Source organism: Neurospora tetrasperma (assembly GCF_000213175.1).
Source record: "Neurospora tetrasperma FGSC 2508 unplaced genomic scaffold NEUTE1scaffold_2, whole genome shotgun sequence".
In the NCBI taxonomy this organism is placed as follows: Eukaryota; Fungi; Ascomycota; class Sordariomycetes; order Sordariales; family Sordariaceae; genus Neurospora; species Neurospora tetrasperma.
In genome coordinates this window covers 5,448,976-5,470,546 of record NW_009799100.1, presented here as the reverse complement: position 1 = coordinate 5,470,546, position 21,571 = coordinate 5,448,976, and the positions used below count along the sequence as shown (strand labels likewise).

Here is a 21,571-nt window from a genome sequence, read left to right as displayed (position 1 = left end):
GGCAACCAATGATGTTGATAGGGTGACACTAGACGATAACACAACACATCATCATCATCAACCAAACCCCTTGGAGATATAAAACCCACCTATCTATACATCGCTACATTCCTACCTTATCTAAACACTATACAATCTATACAACCTGCACTACATCTCCCACCGAAACATCGATATTCCTGTACGGTATCAACCAACCAACTAACCAACCAACTCAACGCCCCTGAGGGAAACACAACATATCCGTCCTCCCGTTCCCGCTGCCGTTGCCGAATCTCGGGTACTATCTACTTGTACCTGTCGCATCCCTACTCTGCAACATCTCTTTCAGGTACCCAACCAATCAACAAATTCACCAACCATGCGCGGCGACACCCCCCGCGACCTCGTCGACAGCCTCACAGACGGCATCAAGGGTCTCGACGTGCGCGTGGTCGAGAACCCCGACAGCACCATTGCCAAGCGGGCGCACTATGCGCCTCCGTGGGCCGATGTCAGCATCATCGGTATCGCTGGTAGTTCGGGGTCGGGCAAGTCGACGCTGTCGCAGGCGATTGTGAAGAAGCTGAACCTGCCGTGGGTGGTGATTTTGTCCATCGACTCGTTCTACAAGAGCTTGGATGCCGAGTCGAGCAGGAAGGCGTTTATGAATGAGTATGATTTTGATTCGCCCGAGGTAAGTCTGTCTTTAAGGAAGGGTTGTAGTCTTGAAGATATGTCCTAAAACAGTGAAAAATGTCTAGGCACTGGATTTTGATGTCCTGGTAGATCGGTTGCAGGATCTCAAGGCTGGGTAAGTTTTTGAGCAATGTTGAGTGAGGAAGTAAAGTGAAAGTGGGCTCATTGTATCTGTCTATGCAGCAAGCGTGCAGAGATTCCGGTCTACTCGTTTGAGAAACATGCTCGCCTCGACCGGACTACCGCCATTTACTCGCCACACGTCCTCATTCTTGAGGGTATCTTTGCTCTCTACGATCCTAGAGTTCTTGAACTGCTGGATATGAAGGTACGTCTCCTTACAACTTGGCCAGGTGTAGTCAAGACATGCTAACTATTTCACTACAGATCTTCTGTGAGGCTGATGCCGACACTTGCCTTTCCCGAAGAAGTGGGTTTCCCGTCGACACTTGGTGGCCGATCGTTCATGTTCTGACAGAGTACCCCAGTTTTGCGTGATGTGAAGGATCGTGGTCGCGACGTTGATGGCATCATCAAGCAATGGTTCAACTATGTCAAGCCCAACTTTGAAAAGGTGAGCCTTTGAATCCCCCCTTTCGCAAAGAACCTCACTAACATATGCCCAGTTCGTCGACCCCCAAAGAAAGGTGGCCGACATTATCGTCCCCCGCGGTGTCGAGAACCACGTGGCTATGAGTAAGTCTAGGCCATTTTCAAACCCCTATTTGCGTCGGTCATACTAACACCCGCCACGCTTATAGCCATGGTAACTCAATTCATCCAACAAAAACTTCTCGAAAAGTCCAAACGCCACCGCGCCGCCCTGACCCGTTTGGAATCGCAAGCGCGCCACCAGCCCTTATCCAACAAGGTCGTCCAGCTCGACCAAACCCCGCAGCTGCGCGGCATGAACACGCTCATCCACGACATCGACACGTCCAAGGAGGACTTTATCTTTTACTTCAACCGCTTCACCACCCTGCTGATCGAAAAGGCCATGGATAACATCCCCTTTGCGTCCACCACCATCACGACCCCGCTCAACCGCGAATACGCCGGTCTCCGACCGCGAGGCCAAGTCTCGGCCGTGGTCGTCCTGCGCGGCGGCGCCGCTCTAGAGGCCGGACTGAAACGGGTGCTGCCCGACTGCAAGACGGGCCGGGTCCTGATCCAGAGTAATATGCGTACGGGCGAGCCGGAACTGCATTACCTGGCGCTGCCCAAGGACATTGACCAGCACGAGGCGGTGTTGCTGCTGGATGCGCAGATGAGCAGTGGCGGATCGGCGCTGATGGCGGTGCAGGTCCTGGTGGATCATGGTGTCAAGATGGACCGGATTGTGCTGGCGACGTATAGCGCGGGCAGGTTGGGGCTGCATAGGCTGACGACGGTGTTTCCGGAGGTGACGGTGGTGGTGGGGAATGTGATTCAGGATGTGGAGGAGAGGTGGGTGGAAAAGAGGTATTTCAGGTGTTAAAAGAAGAAGAAGAAGAAGAAGAGATGGTGATGGTCATTGATAGAAGTTGTTTGCATAGTTTTCTTTGGTGTGTGGTTTACATACTAGGTGTTGTTGTTGTAGCATGGATCTGGCGTATATGGAATGGATGGAGTCTAGCAGGCTGTTCTGTTAAGGTTGATGATCTTGGTAGTGTAGTGGATATGACAGCGAGATCATCCTCATGCTTTTACACTACGATGAACCTTCCTCTATGATTACTTCGGAAACTTTCGGAAAATGGTATGGAAGACGGACCAGGTGTTGGTTCCCTTGTGGTGGTCAACTCTGTCACCCGTTGACCCTACCCCTGATATCTGGAATATTCTGATCTCAACCCTAACCCGTTTGACATTGGACGAACTCGAAGCAGGTTCGGGACCGCCGGTATCGGGACACAACCCAATGCTGGTTAGTCTGTTAGCTCGGTACTCTTCAGCTGATAGACTATACGAGAGCTATCCCGGATTTGTCCGAGCCCCAGGAGGACGAAACGAGATAGCTGCCCTGGGTACGATTCAGTGGGCTATTAATAAAGAAAGTTCAATATGTATAGTACCCTGAATCTCGGCAAGAGCATACTCAAGGTAGGATCACACTTTAATTATGGACTGTTTGATATAAAACACCCAAGGAAGTTGACTCGAGGTCTTGAGCTAACAAGCACACCAGTCTTGGACTAAGCTCAATGCAGGGTGCACTTTCAGGGCAGTGACGGGGAGTGACAGGGGCATAACAGGGCACAACAGGGGCGTCCCGCTGTTAGTTGGGCCCCCACCTAGTCAGATCATCACTACTCGGAACGGACAATCAAGCGGAATGCGACGAAGATAAGACAAGACCCGACGTCAGTTCCTGAAAGAAATTCCCCGAATAAAACATACAAACGGGCTGACTTCCATGTGAACAAGCTGTTCAATTCCTTGACTTCTTTCTTTTCCCTCAAAGCTGACTGAGCCTTCTTCCTTTGCTGGCTGCACTAACATTAAACACTACACTGACCTAACACCAAGCGCCCGGACCTTATCACACACTGCCTTGGCTATTGACGTCATACCAAAGCAGCACAGCAGCAACAGCAGCAAAAAGTAAACAACAGCAGACAACCGACAGCAACACACCGTAGCCAACTGAACTCCCATACTGCAAAACAATGCTGCGCACATATCGAGTTGCGCGGGCTTCTGGCCTTCCTACAGCTCCTCGAACTTTGACTTTAACCTCGACGACAGCAACGCGACACTTGTTCACCCTACCAAAGAGTCTACAATTACGCCGTCCTGAGAAGCTCTCCCTCATCAGCCAACGCCAATTGTCAGGCAGACCACTACCGCGAACCCAGTCACGACTTCTCAACTTTGGCTATCGCACCGCTGCTTGGTTTGGCAGCTCCATCGCATTTGTCGGCCTCAGCTTCGTCGCCTTCTTCCTCTACGATGCCTCGACCTACAGCTCCCACGCGACAAATCAGGGCGACATTACTGTCCCCAAGCTCGCCCTAAACCCTCGTCGCGGCGGTCCCAAGAACCTACCCATCCTCGAGATCTTCCTCGACGACGACGACAGCGAAGAGAAAAAGAAACACAAGGAGAAACCCCGACTGGTCATCTTGGGTGGTGGCTGGGGCAGTGTTGCTCTGCTCAAGGAGCTCAACCCCGATGACTACCATGTCACTGTCGTCTCCCCGGCCAACTACTTCCTCTTCACGCCCATGCTGCCCTCGGCCACCGTGGGGACCCTCGAGCTCAAGTCCTTGGTAGAGCCCATCCGCAACATCATCGACCGAGTCAAGGGCCACTATATCCGTGCCGCCGCCGAAGATGTCGACTTCTCCTCCCGCCTGGTCGAGGTATCTCAAAAGGACCCCCGTGGCAACGAAGTGCGCTTCTACGTTCCCTACGACAAGCTCGTCATTGCCGTCGGCTCCACCACCAACCCTCACGGCGTCAAGGGTCTGGAGAACTGCCACTTCCTCAAAGACATCAACGACGCCCGCCAGATCCGCAACAAGATTATCCAAAACCTCGAGCTCTCCTGCCTGCCCACCACCTCGGACGAGGAGCGCAAGCGTCTGTTGTCCTTTGTCGTCTGCGGCGGCGGTCCCACCGGTGTTGAGTTCGCCGCCGAGCTCTTCGACCTTCTCAACGAGGACCTGACCCTCCACTTCCCGCGTCTCCTGCGCAACGAGATCTCCGTCCACCTCATCCAGTCCCGCGACCACATTCTCAACACGTACGATGAAGCCGTCTCCAAGTATGCCGAGGACCGCTTCTCGCGCGACCAAGTCGACGTACTAGTCAACTCTCGCGTAGCCGAAGTCCGCCCCGAGTCCATCCTCTTCACACAGCTAGGCCCCGACGGCAAGACCACCGTGACCAAGGAGCTCCCCATGGGCTTCTGCCTCTGGTCGACGGGCGTCTCGCAAGCCGAGTTCTGCAAGCGCATCTCGCGCCAACTCGGTCCCGCCCAAACGAACCGACACGCCCTCGAGACCGACACGCACCTGCGTCTCAACGGCACACCTCTGGGCGACGTGTACGCCATTGGCGACTGCTCCACGATCCAGAACAACGTCGCCGACCACATCATCACCTTCCTCCGCAACCTCGCCTGGAAGCACGGCAAGGACCCGGAAAGCCTCGAGCTGCACTTCTCTGACTGGCGCGACGTCGCGCAGCAGATCAAGAAGCGCTTCCCGCAAGCCACGGCCCACTTGAAGCGACTCGACAAGCTGTTTGAGGAATACGATAAGGACCAGAACGGTACCCTCGACTTTGGCGAGCTGCGCGAGCTGCTGAAGCAGATCGATAGCAAGCTCACCTCCCTCCCCGCCACCGCGCAGCGCGCCCACCAGCAAGGGCAGTACCTAGCGCACAAGTTCAACAAGCTTGCGCGCGCGGCGCCGGGGCTGTCGGCGAATGAGATTCACGAGGGCGATCTGGATGCGGCTGTGTACAAGGCGTTTGAGTACAGGCATTTGGGCAGTTTGGCGTATATTGGCAACAGCGCCGTGTTTGATTGGGGAGATGGATGGAACTTTTCCGGAGGGCTGTGGGCCGTTTATGCGTGGAGGAGCATTTACTTTACGCAGAGCGTGAGTTTGCGGACGAGGGTTCTTATGGCCATGGACTGGGGCAAGAGAGCGTTGTTTGGACGCGGTAAGTCTTGATCCAAGGCGATACGAAACAGTTTGAAAATGTTGCTAACGAAGTGAATGCAGACTTGATGAGCTACTAAAGCCGACTACTATTGATCCCTTTTGCTGTTTTCGGCACAATAAGAAAAGCAAGGACGTTTGGAGCTAAGCGGGAAAGCGAGCGTTTTCGTTTTTGGTGGCGGTTGTTGTTGTTTCTCGGGCTGTTACCTACATTCATACATTCATCTCACCTCACCTCGACCTCTTAACGAAAGTCATGATCCTTTTTTTGATTATTCATTGCGGTTCGGTTTTCTAGACGTGGGAATTGGTTGAGAGGCAGTAGTTGTTACCAAAAGCAAGTTTTAAAATTATATAGATTTCAATTAATTAATATCTTGCCACTTACTGTCTTTGTTCAATAAGAGCAATATCTCCCCCAAAGTGGTTACAGGGTTACCTGACAAGAGTAATACGATGATGCCTCGAGATAACTTGATACTTAACAAGCTGTTTCATGCATTCAAACCTATCATGACTCATCCAAACAATCACTCCTCCAAACAACATAGATACAACTTGATATTAATCCGTTTCTTACATTGATTCTTCCTCAAGTCCCCTTCAATCAATCACATCACTCTTAACAGCCCACTTCAATTCAAGTCAACTACCATGTATCATTTTCTCTATCTCCACCATACTTTTGCCCTCAAAAGTCTACACAACTTGATTTCAACTCCCATTAACCCCCCAAACCTCCCCCCACCGCCTACCACTCAACCTCAACGGGCCATCCAACCTCCCAAACCTCGCCTCCAGCCCACTGCTCGCCTCAGGCAAACACACCCACTCCCTTACGCAATCGGGGACTTCCTCCTTAATGTGACTAATGCAAATCAAGGCCTGCTCGTCCGTCAACCCATGCACCTTGACTTTACCTGCCTTGGCTTGCTCGCTATCTACCACTTCCACAGGAGCTACCGATAGACCCGCCTTCTTGGTCGTAGGAGTAGAGGCGGTAGAAGAAGCAAAAGTCTTGTTCTCTCCGTGCATCAAAAAAAGCATGCATTTGTCGCGGACGGCATCGTCCATCCCGCTAAAGGCCTCGTCGAGGACGACGATATCGGGGTTTTTGACAATAGCGCGCAAAAAGAGAAGTAAGCGCTGAGAAGAAAAGGGTAATTCGCCGAATTGGTAATCTTTTGCCCACTTCAGATTTGCTTCGTCGTCGTCTGCCTGAGCCAATTCGACGGGAGTGTGGTGCGAACGTTTGGCAAAGGATGGGTTAAGTTCGTGTGCGAACCAGGATAGAGTGGCGTCTACTTTTTCTGTTGCTTCAGGGGTAAGTTTGGGGACGGAGGAAAAAGTGTCGGCCCATGCGGATTCAAGAACGGAGCGGACGGTTAGCCGGCGAGGCATGTACTGGTGGATTTCGGGACTGGAGTGGCCGACGCGCGATTGGATGTCCCAGAAAGTTAAGGGGCGTTGACCGGATCCGGGTTCGGGCAAGCGGGACCGCCCAAAGAGTTTGATGGGGAGGGAGTAAGTCTGTGGATGGTCGGAGCAGAGTAGCGAGACGATGGTGGTTTTGCCGCTGCCGTTGGGACCGAAGACGCCCCACCGGGAGCCGCGGCGGACGGTCCAGTGGAGGCCCGAAGGCCAGTTGCCGAGAACAGTCTTGGAGCCGTAGCGGACGGTGACGCCGGACATTTCAACTAGAGGTTCTTTTTCTGCTTCCTCTTTTTCGGTCTTGGGAACAGGGGCGGAGTCGATGATGGGTGCTTGGTTGGTTGGGGAGCGGGTAAGTGCCTCGGCTAGTCCCTCCCCTTTGATACCATCCTTCGTCAAGGTGCGGCCGATGTCGATGAGAGCATGAACAGGCATTGTTTCGTCTTCAGAAAGTCCGCCCTTCCATACTCCGCGCACGTAGGCCCTCAAACCATCCAATACGGTCCCACGCTCGCCCATCGCGCCCACCTGGCTGTCTGTCCGCAGATACACCAGGTGCGTGATCCACTCCGGCAAGGGATCCTGTGGTCTTGCGGCCAACACCAACCGCGGACTCTTCTTCTCCGCTAGACTTTGCAGCAAGGGACTCAAGCCCGCGACCGTAGCCGGGTCCAGTCCCATGAAGGGTTCATCCAGCAATAAGACCTCCGGGTCTTTGAAGAGTGCTCGCGCGATCCTGGCCCTGCGGCCCTGTCCGTTGGAAAGAAACGAGACGGGGAGGTCGAGAAGGGTGTCCAGCCGCAAATCAACAACCACCCGTTCAAACAACTTCTCGTCCACCTTGTAATCCCCCGGCATCGAAGTCGGGTTAAGTTCCGTGTTGCCCAACAACCAATCCTTCACCGAAAAATCCGTCTGTTCCCTGTGACTTTCGTACCGCGCAGAAATGTAACTGGACGCCGCTGCCCCTAGACCCCCGGACGTGGAAGTGGCGTCGAACCCGACATACTGAATCGCTTTGGCTGGGTTTCCTCTCAGCCGGGCGGGGACGTCTTCGGTTGAGAGGTAGGGAAAGGAGCGAGCGGTGGGCGGGAAGCAGAGGTATTGGCCGCGGAGGAGTTGCAGGAAGCTGGTCTTTCCGGATTGGGAGGGGCCGAGGATGGCCCAGTTGTGCGGAGACGAAGGATGGGAGGGGATATCGAGAGTGAGGTTGGAGAAGAGTGGTGGGTTGGGGTGGCCGTGGCCGTGGCCGTGGGAGGAAGGTTGGTGCCGGTAAAAAGTGCCGTTGGTGATGCGTATTATGGGGGGACGGACAGTGGTCCCGGGTGGTGGGAAGCGCATTTTGAAGTAGGTGTTATTTGGGGAAGTAAAACTTGGATGTGCCGGACATCTCAAGTGACCATCTCAGATGAAGTCGGAGGGAATGTATAAATGAAGAGTGACTGTGACATGACATGGTACTTGAAGAGGTTGATACATACGTAGAAGTCGGGTGTAAGAAGCGACTTCGGAGTTAATTACATAATACGCCAATACCCTGTAATGACAATGACAATGACAAGTGACGGGGACACCGGGGAGCCTGGCAGACACCCCACTACCTACCTAGCGTCTGTCTGGGGTACGTACCGCCGCCGCCGTCCAGTGACAACAGCCCTGCCGCCCGCCTGCGACAACAGCGGCTGGGCAGTGAACGCGGAAGCTGCTTGGAGCCTTGACTTGGAGCTTCCCTTGCACTTCCATCTTCCATCTTCCATTCCTCAACAACGTCAAACGACCACAACTTCAAGCAACACGCGAACAATATTTTCTTGCGATACCCAAAGTAAAATCCAGCGATCAAGATACCATCGCAGTCGCGCAACGAAAACAATTCTGACATCCTGCGAACAAACAATCAATACGTAATCAACACCGCCGCCTAGCTTCATCAACCGCAAACCGTCAAGATGGTAAGCTATCACCACCCATTTGCCCCTCCATCATCACCTCCTCCTCACCCTACCTCCCCTTCCTCCATTTCCCCAGTTCCCTTCCTCCATCCCCTAATTATTTCCCCCCTTCTACCTCTAAACCATACTAACACCCGTGTCAAAGTCCCTCCGCATCGTCCCCGCCGACTCCCACTCCTCAACCTTCACCCACCTCCGCTCCATCGCCGCCCCCTCCGCTCCCGGGTTGCACGACACCCTCCGCTCAGGCCTAGCTCCCCACCCTCTCGACTCCGTCAAGTCTTCCTCCTCTTCTTCCTCTTCTGCTGGTACCGCATCCGTAGTCCCCATCTCCTCGCACCCGCTCGAATCGCGCCTCAAGCAATGGGAAGCCACGCGCGAGACCTTGCGCATGGAGACTTTGCGCCGCACATTCGGCATGGCCGAGCCGATTAGACGCCAAATGGAGCTCAAGATTGTGCGAGACGGCGAGTGGAAGCCCTTGGCTTTGGGCGGGGGTGTGGGCATGATGGGCGGCATGGGCAATGTACATGAGGAGATCTTGATGGGACGGGATGGGGATATCACGTGGGAGGATGTGTACACGGGAGAGGAGAGTAGGGCCGAGGTGAGCGTGCATGAGGAGATGGAGAGGAAGTTGAGGATTTCGGCCTAAGGCTTTGATGATATACGGGGTGGTTGGTGTCTGATGGGATATAATGGACGTGTGATGGCAAGTTGGGGAATGAGTTGAAAGTTCCTTACAACTGCCCAGCCCAGGAGATACTTTGAAATCAGCAATACGGCTATTAGACATGAACCACCCCTTTGGTGCTCGCACACAGGCACGCTGTTCGGGAGTACATACATCGGATGTCGGGCATACGGCATCGCACTAGAAGCTGGGGTTCGGGGCCATCTGTCATCGTTTTCCTCACCAAGCTACACAAGCAGTCATGGACAATAGAGCGAACGTCAAAGAGATTCTCATCATTCAATATTTCCCAACGCCCAGTAAACTCGTAATATGTACATGACCACCATACTCATCTCTCCGAGGTCGGTCATCGTATCCATACGCTCTGCCCGCGAGCTCCAATCCCTCATCCATGTGGTTCGGGAGGAGCCCCTCATGGCCCCAGTATTCACATCAGCCACCAATCATCGCCGCACCTCTATCCCATTCTCCCAAAGAAAAAAGAAAAAAAGGTTCCTCCAGCTCTCTCCCACCAATACGCTAGTCAAGCACAGACAACAACAACTCCCGCTGAGTGGGCAATAACTGCTCTCCACACACACCCAATGAAAACATAAACAAGAAAGGAGCGTTGTATACAAGACGCCATTCCCGGTACAGCCCCGTCTGTAAGCAAAGCCATGGAAAAACATATCCGACGAACAACAGGTGAGTGAGCGAAACGAAGAAGGAAGGGAAAGTGAAAACAGAAACATTCCGCCCAAGCCTTCCTACAACAAGAATACATGAAATACATGAAATAGCCAAATATAGCTCTTTAAACAATAACGGCCACCAACCGGCCTCTTATCTGAAATGCAATAGTGACAAGTAAGGGTTCGCTTGTGGATGTAGGACAAATCGTCCTCACCACAAGTGCATTCGTAGGGTACTGAACAAGGGTCCAGCTAGACTGACATCAGGTGCCGGATCTTTGTCGCTTCAAAGGGGCCAAAGACTCGTTCGTCGAGTCGACGCTGGGTCCACTGCTGTTCAGATTGATTTGTCGATATTCAATCGGTATCGGTAGCGACATCAACCGAACCCAATCTGATATCACTCTGATGTTGATATAAAGACGCTTCGAAACAGCGAGCCGGCAAAGGACGAGATAAGCAGAGAGCATGTTGTGTCCATCCCTCATAGAATAACACAACACCCACCTCCTCCTTCTCTCCTCGATCCTTCTCGCCCGCCTGCGGTCTTGCCGCCTTTGGCGCCTTCGCCGTCTTCTTCCATCATCTCGGCTGGTCGAACCGACATGTGGACGACGTTGGGGGTGTCGGGGGAGAATTTGTATTCTGTTTTTGAAGGTTTGTTAGCATATTTCAATCATAATTGATTTATCAAATTCTCCCGCAATTATTGCCGCAAACCAATCTATCCCTTTCCATCTCCATTATATCTCCAGGGTCACTTTTCGACACTGGCATTCCCTTTTCCCTTCCCTTATCTATTCCGACCATCACAGAGATCCCCACCCCCCGTCCCCATCCTCGTCTCCCTCCACTTTCTCCCCTCCATCCCTTACCATCATTCTCTCCAACGAAAAAGAAAAGGAAATCGGGCAAAACTCACTCTTCAAACTCTCTTTATCATCCAACAACTTCCCAAAGTGAATCAACCGAATGCTAGTCGGACTCGCCGGCTTCCCCTCCCACTCCTCCCTCCACTCCCTCAGTATCAACTCCTTGACCTTATACACGGAGATGCTGAACGGATCCGGCTGGCCCGTCCCCGCCACGGTCTCAGGGATGTCGACACCCCGTTTGGACAGATACTTTTCGTCGATCTTGTATGGGTGTCGGGCTCCCGTGGGTAGGAGGAGGGTGATGTTGCAGACTGGGGCTTCGGTACTACTGGGTCCCGACGCTGACTGAGATGCTTGAGATATCGAGTCGGGATCGTTGACGGCTTGTGGTTGGGATTCTGGGGGGGAAACTGGGTCGGTTTCGTCCATGACATCTTGCAATGTGACGGGCACGGCGCCGGTGACTGTGGGTATTGATGGTTCGCCTTCCTTGTTGTTCTGGGCATGGGACGGTGAGCCTGTTGTTGCGGTTGTTGCGGAGGCGGTGGCTGGTTGGTTGTTAACATGTTCCATCTGGATTACGCCGCCTGTTGCTGGTGTCGCTTGTTGCTGTTGTTGTTGAAGCGCATCGTCGGTCTCTGGGCGTTTACCGAGGCGTTTTGATTCGGTTGTGTCGGCCATATTGAATGTTTAGTGTAGGTCTGTCGAAAACGATGCCCGGTTTGAAATGAAGTTGATCGTATTCAAATGATTGTTTTGCTAGTAGTTTGGCGGTTGTGGTTTGGAGTGCGTCCCCCCCTGGATGGCACAGGCGCTTCTCCGGAAAATCGATCGAAATTAAAGAGGGTGTGGCTTGCTTCTGTGATGTAGCGTCGACGCGGGTCCGTCAAAAAAAGAACGTTGTTGCTATCAGGTGCTGATAAAACTGAAGTGTGGTTGTGACTAGAGTAAAATTGCAAAATGCAATGTATCGATGGATGCTGGCTTCGCTTCGGTCCTTATTCAGATTGCCGGGAAGTCAGGTCAGGTCAGGTCAGGTCAGGGTGAAGGGAAGTGTGATGGAGTGCAGTTGTGGTGGTCGTTGGATGTCCGGAAGCGGCTTCCTTGGTAACTAAGTCGGTGGGTCTCGAGTTCCCTGAGTGGAAAGTGATCGCTGCCGTGGATTGAGACGAAGTGGGTGCTTGTGGTGGTTGATTGCGCACACCCGATTGAATGGACCTTTTGTTCCTTTTCTCCTTCTCTCGGTGGAATGAATCAATGAAGGAAGAAAAAGCAAAGATGGAGGGATGGATGACTCGATGGAGTGGGAAAGAGAAAATAGGTAACAAAACAGCGATGATGGATTGGGTCTTGCGATCTGGGATGATCAATAGAGGTAACTACTGCGATGAGCGGTGACCGCTTCGTGAGTGGTTGACTCGAATATGGGCTGGGTTCTAAGAAGGGAGGGAAAAAAAAAAAAAAAGGGTTGGTGTAATGTGTAATGGTTTACGTCCGTGGTTTGGGACAAGATAACGACAACGATGTCGTACAGTAGCAGAGTTTAATTCTGATGCAAGTCAAGTAAGCAATGTACCTGACCGAGCGACTGCAAAATGCGATGCGGCCAAGTTGTTGGTGCGGGCTATCGTGCGCGCTGCGAATGCGGTGCGGGTGGGAGAGATGATGTCTGAGCGGGTACGAAAAGACAAAAGTCGAAATCGAGAACGGGGTGGACGGGTCAGGCGGGAGGGAGGTTCGCTTTTGTGTGAGCTGCTGGTTGCCCACCTCACTAACCTGGAGTTTGTGGAGGTGGATATCGAATACCGGTGAGGTTGTATTGATGAAACCCAAGGTTAATGACGACGTCTCTGTCTTCTTTCTTTCCGCAGCGTAGACAACGGGACGTCAAGGGTTCCCGCTCTCCGGATGTCTCCGGTCTATGTATTGGACGGTTGAGGCAAAAGCTACATTTATGTTCCGATGCTGAATTCAGACGATGGGCCGCCCGGTTCTGATTTCTGGATGAGCGCATGCGTCTGGCCAAAGCTGAGGCTCGGAGCCGGGGCGGCTGGCCAAGATCGGGGATGACCCTGGATGGGGGAGATCAGAAGCGATTGCTAGTGTAGCGTAGATGTGATGTTGATTGATTGAGTTGATGTAATTACCAGTGCTCGAGTCCTCCAAGACGTCAAACTATGGTAGTGTAGACTTCCCAATACCCGAAGTCAATGGCCCGAAATCGGAATGAAAAGCCCCGATGAAATCGTGCGGCCCGAGTCCGTACCTAGCGTCCGGTCTCGAGCCGGTCTATCCGCCGCGGCAAAGCATGTTGGAGGTCAGGGACGTCTGGTGTTTTTTTTCCTCTTTTGTGATGACGAACAATCTCGATGGGCGCAATGGCACCAATTCGGGAGGTCGGGGACTGGACGTGGGTTGGGTGGCCCATCGTAGATTATTTTGATTGGTTGATGCTGTGACTGCAAGGTCCACACCTGATCGGCAAACCCCCGCACAGTTAGTTAGGCCATCATGATTGTGGAGTTCATGATGCATCGTTGCCAAGTGATTTTCGTCTCGTTTCTACATAAATCACGAATCACGCTTCTTTTCGGGAAGACACTCCTTCGTCAGAACTGCAGAAAGCGAAGGTAATGGCTGAATACTTGGCAAATCAACTTGACTCGCGCTCAAATTTCATGATTGTACGTCAAGAGGAACCGACGAGTGTCTGTCACAGAAGAACCAGTAAGGGAAGTCGGAAGAGATGGCCGAGTTACCACAAACTCACTCAATGTCTTCATGTTTACATCTCGAAAGAAAGTATTGCCTCGGAATGCCGAATATGAATGTGTGTCATCAACCTATATCACCGCAACCAAATTACGCCCACGGAACCTCCTCAATCAATCGCTTTGAAGAGACGTGGAAGAGCTATGGGTTTGAGTCTCTGCCAACTAGAAAGGTCAATCTGTTCTGCTGGAAGTATATATTAAGCACTCAATAAACGTCCTCCAATCCAGGTTAACCCCATCTACGACCGACCGTTTGGGCTCGAGACACTCGGCAATTTTGTTCTCAAAGACCAGGGGACAGCCCTTCCGAAACGCGTCTTGGAACCCGACCACGTTCCTGGGGTTTACCCATCTTCTTGGTCGTTGTTGGACTGGATCTGGGCAGTATCATTGTCTTGAAACATTACGGTGCTTCCTACTCCACGGGGATTTCAGTGACTGACTGACCACTACTCTAGTATACGATACCAACAGAGGATAGACTCGCCTCTACCTTGTAAGAGATAACATCACACAGGTAGTCTTGATGGGATGCTCAATGTCAAGTTCGCATCTACAGCCACAGAATCTTCCAGCTGCCGGCCGGAGAGTGGCCTCTGAGAGCTGGTAACACCGTCACTCGCGAGTCAATTTGTGTCTGTACCTCATATTGGGTGAACTTTAGGTCACACTGAGGAGGAGCTAGGAATGTCGGGCATGGAGGCTGGTGTTTGATCTTCTATCTGGTTGATGCCTGCTTGCAAAAATTGAGTCCTACAGATTCGACGGGACTCCTCCAAGTCCCCGTCATATCGTGATATGATGCGGACAGACGGTTCATCAAGCGTCATTTCGGCAAGAAATCATGCCAGTGACGTTGAGACGGAAGCACCAAAGATGGCTACAGTCCACGAGCTCCCGTGTGCACCATTGGAATCCACGAATGCCTGACACCACCGAGGTCAAAATCGTGACCATGGCCACTCTTGTCTTCCAGATCTCGTTTGTGAGTTTGACCTACGAGGAACGTCCAGCTCAACGGGCCTTCCCAGACATCCGATGAAATATGGCAGAGGCACTGTGGTGGTTACCAACAGGTTGTCACCATCATGATGTCCTTACTGAGGTCAAGGTCAAAGGTGCGGCAGGCGATGGTGAATGGCGTATATCTTGTCGTGCCTGCCGTCCTAGTCATACAAACAACTTGAAGCGTGGGGCAATCTGGACCTTGGAGCGTTCCTTCCTTTTTAACACTCGACTCCTGGTTGATGTGTAGTGCAGCCAGTCCTCAAGGTTCCCTCACTTGGACTTCTCCTTCCCGCCTTCGGCCTCCTCAACCTGGCCCTTTTTTCCTCCACAAACTCGCAATAATTTCGAAACCAAATCCACAAATCAAACCAACACATTAAACCCTCCAGAACACGAACATTCTTACCCGCGCAGTCTACCTACATTGTAGTACAGCTTCCATGTGAGTTGCAATTATTATTGTTTTTTTTTATGGTTTCTCCGGCTTGATTGGAGAGAGCAGCGTCCCCTACAATACCCTTGAATACCCAAATTCTCGTCAATCTTGGCGGCGACATCAAGCTCCCCTCACCTTGTCGTTTCACGATGCAAACAGATCCCCCACCCAAACACCACGGTGACACGGCCCTGAGCTGTGTGTGTCGCGCAGAGCAGTCCTTTGATATTAGACGTGTACCAGCACGTCCAAGGAATCAGTGATGCTGTAGCACTCCGGCTGTCCCCTGCCATGCTGCCACCCGTTGCCGTGTTCCTGAATCTGACTTTGCAATTTCCTGTTCTGTCATGGATCCACGATTCCATAGGGTCGCGTCAAGTCCTTCTTTTCTTCCTTTTTGAGACTACTACGCCTCTCACCTCACCTTCCTTCTTTCTACCTTCTCCTCTTACGGCACTCCAACCTGACACTCGTTTCACCAGCAGCAGTCCACTCCATTTTCTTGACTTTACAACCTTTTGGTATCAACAGCCAACATGTTCTTCAAGAAGTCTACTGCTGCGGCCGCGGCTGCGTTTGCTGGAGTTGTCGTCGCTATCATTGACGGAGGCGCCTGCGCTCAGAATCAAGTCAACGGTCTCCGTGAGCGCGACGATGGAGACTGGACCACCGTATCGCTCACCACTACCGTTTACGGCACCACGACCCAGACCGTCCAGTTGACTGCCGCTGAGGTGACCAGTACCTCTTGCTTGACCACCACCTATGAGACTACTTTCAGCCCTGTCGAGACCGAGACTGGTTCCCCCGTTGAAGGCACGTACACGTCCATTGCCAGTCCTGGGGGTGTCACTACCGAGACGTCTACCAGCGTGGCTTACGCCACAGAGACCTCCACCATCGACACGTCCAGCAGTGAGACTTCCACCAGCGAAGCTCCCACTACCACCGATGTCACCATTATCGTCCCGGCCTCGACTGTTATTGCCAACACTACCACTGACTTGGTCACCTCTCATTTCACGGTCACTGTCAAGAGCGGCACCCTCACTTCCACCATCTGGGCTACTGCTTCCGAAACCATCAGCGTTACCATTCCCAGCAGTGGTTTCCCTCTGCCGAGCTACAACTCCACGGCTACAACTGTGGCCAGAACCACGTACACCAACACGACCACTGTTGTACCTGCCACCAGCTTCTTGTCATCCTACACCTATCTTTCCTCCGGCACTCCTGCCTCGGTCGGGTTTACCACTACTGGCTACGGCAGCCCTTATGCATCTGCCACCATCACTGCTGGCGCTTCCGTCATGGAGGCCGGCAGTCTACTCGGTCTCTTTGGTTTCTTGATGGCTCTGTTGGCATAGAGTGGCGTCTTTCCTACCTCTTGAACATTCCTTTTGGGGGAGCCATGGATAGTATCACAAGGGTAAGATCTCTTCTTTACGGCCTTAGGGACATGAGCTGACCGGTGTTCTAGGTTATGACATCTTCCGTATCTTATGGCCAAGCTTGGCTTACTCCACGGGTGTTGGTATTGCCATGTGAGGTCTGGTGATTTGGTTGGCATGACTGCTATGATTTCATTTGGAGGCCATGTTAGTGACATGGTCGGATAGTTTTTCTCTTCTTCCACTCCTTTGTCTCAATTTTTCAAAAGATTTTCATGACTGTTATGATGTGGATGCATCAGAGTATAATCGGTAATGACTTGTGGTATCTCTGCAAGGCGGTGCGCATGAGATGCTGGAGACAAATGATCTCGGGGGTCCTTGGGCAGGCTGATGATGAGTGGACAAAAGGGCACTGCATGTACAATAAGCCCTAGTGTGTTCGAGTCAAAGCAGTAACTCGACATGATTTCCATCCTCTTATTGTTTCGTGAGGCTTTTTACTTGTTAGCCGATTCCACTTCCAAGTATCCATGTTCCTGAACGGGGATGTAGCCCAATGTTCCATATTTCCTTTCATCATAACATACGGGTATCTCAACTTGACTCATTACATTCTCCCCGAGTCTTATCCAACTCCATCCCCCATTTCCCTTTTGCGTTCCCATCAATCATCCCATTATCATTAATTTTCCACTTTTCATCTTTTTGTGACACCCCAATTCCCCCTTTCAAATCCTCAACACCACCCCCGAGGCTTCTTTAGACATATGACCTGGATCCCATACCTCCACCCCCTCTACCCTTCCGCCACCTGATCCAGCCCACCACCAACAAAACCACAAGCACGGCGAACGCCAAGAACTGGAACACCTCATCCGCAAGTCCTTTCTTGCAGCTCGACTGCAGCCGGCTCCAAGCCGTCTCCGCACTCGGGTCCCCGTACAGAATGCCATAGTACCAGTCCCCCTTGTACTTGCGTTTGCCTTGATTCAAGAGATTGTTGTCAAGAATCTTCTTGGCCTTAGTGGGATCGGTGCAGGAGAAACCGCGGGTTTCGACTGCCCAGGCCTGTTTTATGTTGTTAGTATCAGAACAAACAAAATGGAGGGAGGGAGGGAGGACAAAAAAGAAATTGGATAAAAAGAGGACGTACAATACCACCAGCCAACAACACCAAAGCACCAATAGCATCGGCGCCTAGTACCGCGATATCTGGGAAAGAACTAAGAAAGAGGGCGGCGATGCCCAGAAAGCCTTCGAGAATGGCGTAGACGCCGGTAAAGACGGAGTATTGCGTGGTGGTCGCTGCGGAACCGACTTTTTGGGCGGTGATGAATTGGGCGGAGAGGCCGACGATGACGGCGCCGAAGAGGATCTGGTTGTTTGCGGAGAGAAAGGTGTTAGCTGGTTTGGCAGTTTAGATAAGGGGAAGGCTGAATACCTAGGTAGATATAAGTGTAGAGTAGGTAGGGTGTGGAGAGAGGAAGAAAGAAGTGATGAGTGTACGGTAGGGTAGTAAACATACCTGAAGGCCACGAAGGCCGATACATAAACCTGCGAGCATCTTGTTTTGTTTTCAACGACAAGAGTGAAGTGAAGTGAATAAAGTGATAATGGGAAAGTTTCAAAAAACCAAAAAGGAAAAGGAAAAGGAAAACCTCCCGGCACTTGAGAAAGCATGGGAGGAGAACACCACCTTTTGTATCTCTACATCATAGTCCAAGAGTCTCAAAGCAAGGTACCTAGTGTAGTATCAAACGGCCAAGGCTACACTACATACCACCCTCATCTGACCAGACCCCGTCTTTTTTTTCTCGAATTACCTAGCGATTCTGCCGGGGATTAAATTCAACAGTCCGAGCCAAGGAAAGATAGAAAAAATCTCGTCATGTGAGAACTAGGCAACTACCTACCTTACCTACCTAGGTACCTAGACAACATCCGATCGGCAAAACCTCCCGAATCTGGGAACGCGGGGAGGTGACACTGACATGGGATGGAAATGGAGATGGAGAAGCTGACCTGCATATTCTGGAGTTTAGACTAGTGTACATGTGTATAACCAAGAAGGCTGAGCTCCGTGGCTTTGTTCTGTTCTGTTCATACAGTAGCGTTGTTCACTTCTCCCGCCCGATATAGCCGCCCTATAGCATCCACGGTTACCTAGGTACATAGCCTTACTCGGACTCGGACTTTGACTTGATCAATCAATTCGTCCAATTGAAATTCCGAAGACAAGTTAAATGCGAGCTCGCACTTGGCGGGTAGGCTGAGGAAGTCAGGCAGCAAAAAACCACAGTTAGACACAGCCGAGGGAGGGGGACAAAAAAACCCACAAGGACCGTACATAAGTACTACATAGCTTGTACAAGCTAAACTCTATCGGCTAAATAGACAACTTGACAGTGACAATGGAAGGCATCACAGTAAAAAGGACAGGCGTAACGGGCTGCAGTGGGGAATGTCGTGATATCGTGGCATATCCCCCTCCCAGCTCCCAGCTTTCACCATCCGAATCCAAGAAAAAGGAAACCCCAAAAGCTTAAAAAATTGAAAAGGGCTTGGGACAATGAAGAACTTTGCAAATGGTACTACTATTCTGGGAGAAAAACGGGAATAGGTACCTGAAAAAAAAAACTCTAAGTGGTCCAATGCAACCCCAATCTCACGATCCGCCGCTGGTGCCTAGCGTTAGTCTTGTTAAGTCTTGTTAGTGCAAAGTATGGAGCGTACCGGCGTAGTACTAGCAACCGAGGGCACCTAGGATGGCTCGGCTGGCTGTTGTTGTTACCCCTGAGCTGGCTTGGCTTGACAGCTTGTGTGTGATTGGTTGGTTGGGCTTGGCTGGCTTGGGAGTAGTATTCGGGGCCGTCTTCCCGATTATGACTCTTTCTCTGTTAATGTAGGGAGCTTCATGAGAAGTGAAATTGTTGCATTGAGTCGTATTCGGCTTTCATCACAACACAAATTTGGTCTTTGGCGAAAGCATCGATCAGAGTCCCTGTGCAAGCAAGCGAATCCGTAATGGAGCCCTCCCTGTCAGAAGCCTCAAAGAGTTGCTGATAAACATAGGATGGATGTTGCATTTTCGGAACGTTTGTTCTCTGTGTGAACTGCTTAAAGCTCTGCTCACATCGAGGTCCATAACGAGCGTCTACAAAGAGTTGTCGCTCAGATAACTGGCCGTATTAAGCTGACAAAACAGCCAGGGTCATACTCTGAGGTGTTGTTAAGCTGTCAGAACCTTATTTTAAGTTTCAAGCTGTCTCCCGTCTTCCTTTTCCCTTGCTCAATAATGTATTTCCAAGTAGCCTTGTGGGGTGAAGCTTTTGCTAGTTCTGGCGTCGTACCGCATCGGGCAGGTGATGCTAGGTATCCCGTTGGAAGATTCGGCCATTTTCGCTCCATGTTCGATTTCCCAGGTTCGTCCCTGAGTACTTCCGTCTGGGGTTCCATCTTCGGGTGCTGCCTCGGGTCTATCGGTGTATCTTTGTATGGGTGCCGTTATTTTATCTCCTCATGTATACAGGGTTCCTTCAATTCGGAGTCTAATTTTCTGCGCTGGGCCAAAATTGGGTGACATGGTGTATCATCAATCGTCTCTTCGTTCCAAAGCCATGTCAATTGCTGGTCATGTGCATATTTCGCGTGTGTATAGTATCAGCGAAGTTGAGACTCAGTCACCCTCTACCATTGTCCATTAAGTTCGAGGTCTCATAACGACAACGCTGGTACAGCATGTTCCAGCGGTTCCCTGCGCACTTCCCAAGCAAGCCAGTCGGATCTCGTTGTCCTGTATTCACCACGTTAGCGTCCATTTCACTTCATCCTTCCCTTCACACACTCTCCCCCAGGATAACTTACGGTAGTAGTCCCATACTATTAATCTTCCACACGCCCACCGCCAGCGCCAACACCTGCATAAGCACATAGGCCGCCTTCACCTGCAGAATAGACCCCCGGTTGCTGTCCGTCTCGAATCGCTCAAAGGCCTGGTTGGTCGACAACAAGCCCATGATGGGGTTCTTGAAGGCCATAAACACCATCATGATGCTGAAGATCTGGAGCGAGTTGCCGGACATGTACATCATGATGAGAGTCATGGGCAGGTTCTTGGCGGGCGCGAGGGCGACTTCCCAGGCCTTTTTGAGCTTGAGCTGGTCCATCTTTTCGGGGGAGGGTTGTTCGCGGGGGGCGGCGCGGGAGACATCCTTCTTCTGTAGGGGAAGACATGTTAGCGGGGAAGGTCTATCATGTGTGACGATAGGGAGTTGTTGCTTGCCTTGGAAGGACCGGACACGGCTTGCGACGAGTAGCCTGGGGGGTCGGGGATGCTGGCAGGCTTGGACTTGTAAGGCGGTGGGTTGGCGAGGTCGGTTACCCATCTGGGGGCGGGGTCGGCAACGGGTTTGAGGTCTGTCATGGCGGGCGTTGTGCCTGTGTCGTCCATAGAAAGTAAAGGTATTGGTGATGGGAAGTAGTGGAAGCTGGATTGCGATGACGCCCAACGTGTGGTGTAGTGTACGTGATGGAGTCCGTGCTTCGGTAGCTTGCCCGTCCCTGACTTCCACTTCGGTCTCTGAGACAGGGCCCCACTAGTTGAGCCGCTTCCCCACGCTGGCCGCTGAGTGGTGGGGACCGTGCGCTGTTGATGATGCTACCGAGCTCCACTGAAGCGTGCCAGTCGTTCACTGGCAGAAGGACGTGGTCCAGTGGGCGTTCAGTGTTGACGGCACCAAAGCGGCAGGTCCAGGTCTGCAGGGTCCGCGATCGCTGACCAGGAGGTGCCGTAATTAATCGACCCGACGGTTCAGGGGACGCCCCAACCTGACCGGTGAACAGAATTGAACCATTATTATTTTCCATCGTTACCCCCCGGCGAGTCAAGAATTGAACTAAACATCATCTTTTTCGTTGTCCGTCTGGCTCGTTGAAGTTCTGTTTTGCGACTAGGAGGCTGTTCATTCCGATCAACTACGTACAGCAACAAAAAGTGGGAG

General features: G+C 51.9%; 8 protein-coding genes across 8 annotated transcripts; 4 read left to right on the top strand and 4 right to left on the bottom strand.

The window, feature by feature from the left end:
* Window positions 1-361: 361 nt before the first annotated feature.
* On the top strand, window positions 362-2,365 carry NEUTE1DRAFT_80529 (uncharacterized protein; the record flags this gene model as incomplete). The annotated part of the gene is made up of 7 exons (XM_009851850.1): window positions 362-676; window positions 744-793; window positions 862-1,006; window positions 1,066-1,108; window positions 1,167-1,252; window positions 1,305-1,374; window positions 1,440-2,365. 7 exons carry the CDS (start codon window positions 362-364, stop codon window positions 2,153-2,155), a joined length of 1,425 nt encoding a protein of 474 aa, XP_009850152.1.
* Window positions 2,366-3,103: 738 nt separating this feature from the next.
* Window positions 3,104-5,663, top strand: NEUTE1DRAFT_121654 (uncharacterized protein; the record flags this gene model as incomplete). Its single annotated transcript, XM_009851849.1, has 2 exons — window positions 3,104-5,331; window positions 5,394-5,663. 2 exons carry the CDS (start codon window positions 3,327-3,329, stop codon window positions 5,408-5,410), a joined length of 2,022 nt encoding a protein of 673 aa, XP_009850151.1.
* A 170-nt stretch (window positions 5,664-5,833) lies between these two features.
* Window positions 5,834-8,102, bottom strand: NEUTE1DRAFT_80524 (uncharacterized protein; the record flags this gene model as incomplete). Its single annotated transcript, XM_009851848.1, has 1 exon — window positions 5,834-8,102. The coding sequence occupies one exon, from the start codon at window positions 8,100-8,102 to the stop codon at window positions 6,045-6,047; it is 2,058 nt and encodes a 685-aa protein (XP_009850150.1).
* A 427-nt stretch (window positions 8,103-8,529) lies between these two features.
* Window positions 8,530-9,688, top strand: NEUTE1DRAFT_61842 (uncharacterized protein; the record flags this gene model as incomplete). Its single annotated transcript, XM_009851847.1, has 2 exons — window positions 8,530-8,713; window positions 8,859-9,688. 2 exons carry the CDS (start codon window positions 8,711-8,713, stop codon window positions 9,366-9,368), a joined length of 513 nt encoding a protein of 170 aa, XP_009850149.1.
* A 678-nt stretch (window positions 9,689-10,366) lies between these two features.
* NEUTE1DRAFT_145843 (uncharacterized protein) lies at window positions 10,367-11,773 on the bottom strand (the record flags this gene model as incomplete). The annotated part of the gene is made up of 2 exons (XM_009851846.1): window positions 10,367-10,729; window positions 11,007-11,773. The coding sequence occupies 2 exons, from the start codon at window positions 11,638-11,640 to the stop codon at window positions 10,569-10,571; spliced, it is 795 nt and encodes a 264-aa protein (XP_009850148.1).
* Window positions 11,774-15,713: 3,940 nt separating this feature from the next.
* Window positions 15,714-16,544, top strand: NEUTE1DRAFT_129187 (uncharacterized protein; the record flags this gene model as incomplete). The annotated part of the gene is made up of 1 exon (XM_009851845.1): window positions 15,714-16,544. The coding sequence occupies one exon, from the start codon at window positions 15,714-15,716 to the stop codon at window positions 16,542-16,544; it is 831 nt and encodes a 276-aa protein (XP_009850147.1).
* Window positions 16,545-17,121: 577 nt separating this feature from the next.
* Window positions 17,122-18,197, bottom strand: NEUTE1DRAFT_116715 (uncharacterized protein; the record flags this gene model as incomplete). Its single annotated transcript, XM_009851844.1, has 3 exons — window positions 17,122-17,639; window positions 17,725-17,946; window positions 18,097-18,197. The coding sequence occupies 3 exons, from the start codon at window positions 18,133-18,135 to the stop codon at window positions 17,331-17,333; spliced, it is 570 nt and encodes a 189-aa protein (XP_009850146.1).
* Window positions 18,198-20,113: 1,916 nt separating this feature from the next.
* Window positions 20,114-21,016, bottom strand: NEUTE1DRAFT_61834 (uncharacterized protein; the record flags this gene model as incomplete). The annotated part of the gene is made up of 3 exons (XM_009851843.1): window positions 20,114-20,364; window positions 20,436-20,788; window positions 20,854-21,016. The coding sequence occupies 3 exons, from the start codon at window positions 20,992-20,994 to the stop codon at window positions 20,286-20,288; spliced, it is 573 nt and encodes a 190-aa protein (XP_009850145.1).
* Between the last annotated feature and the right edge of the window lie 555 nt (window positions 21,017-21,571).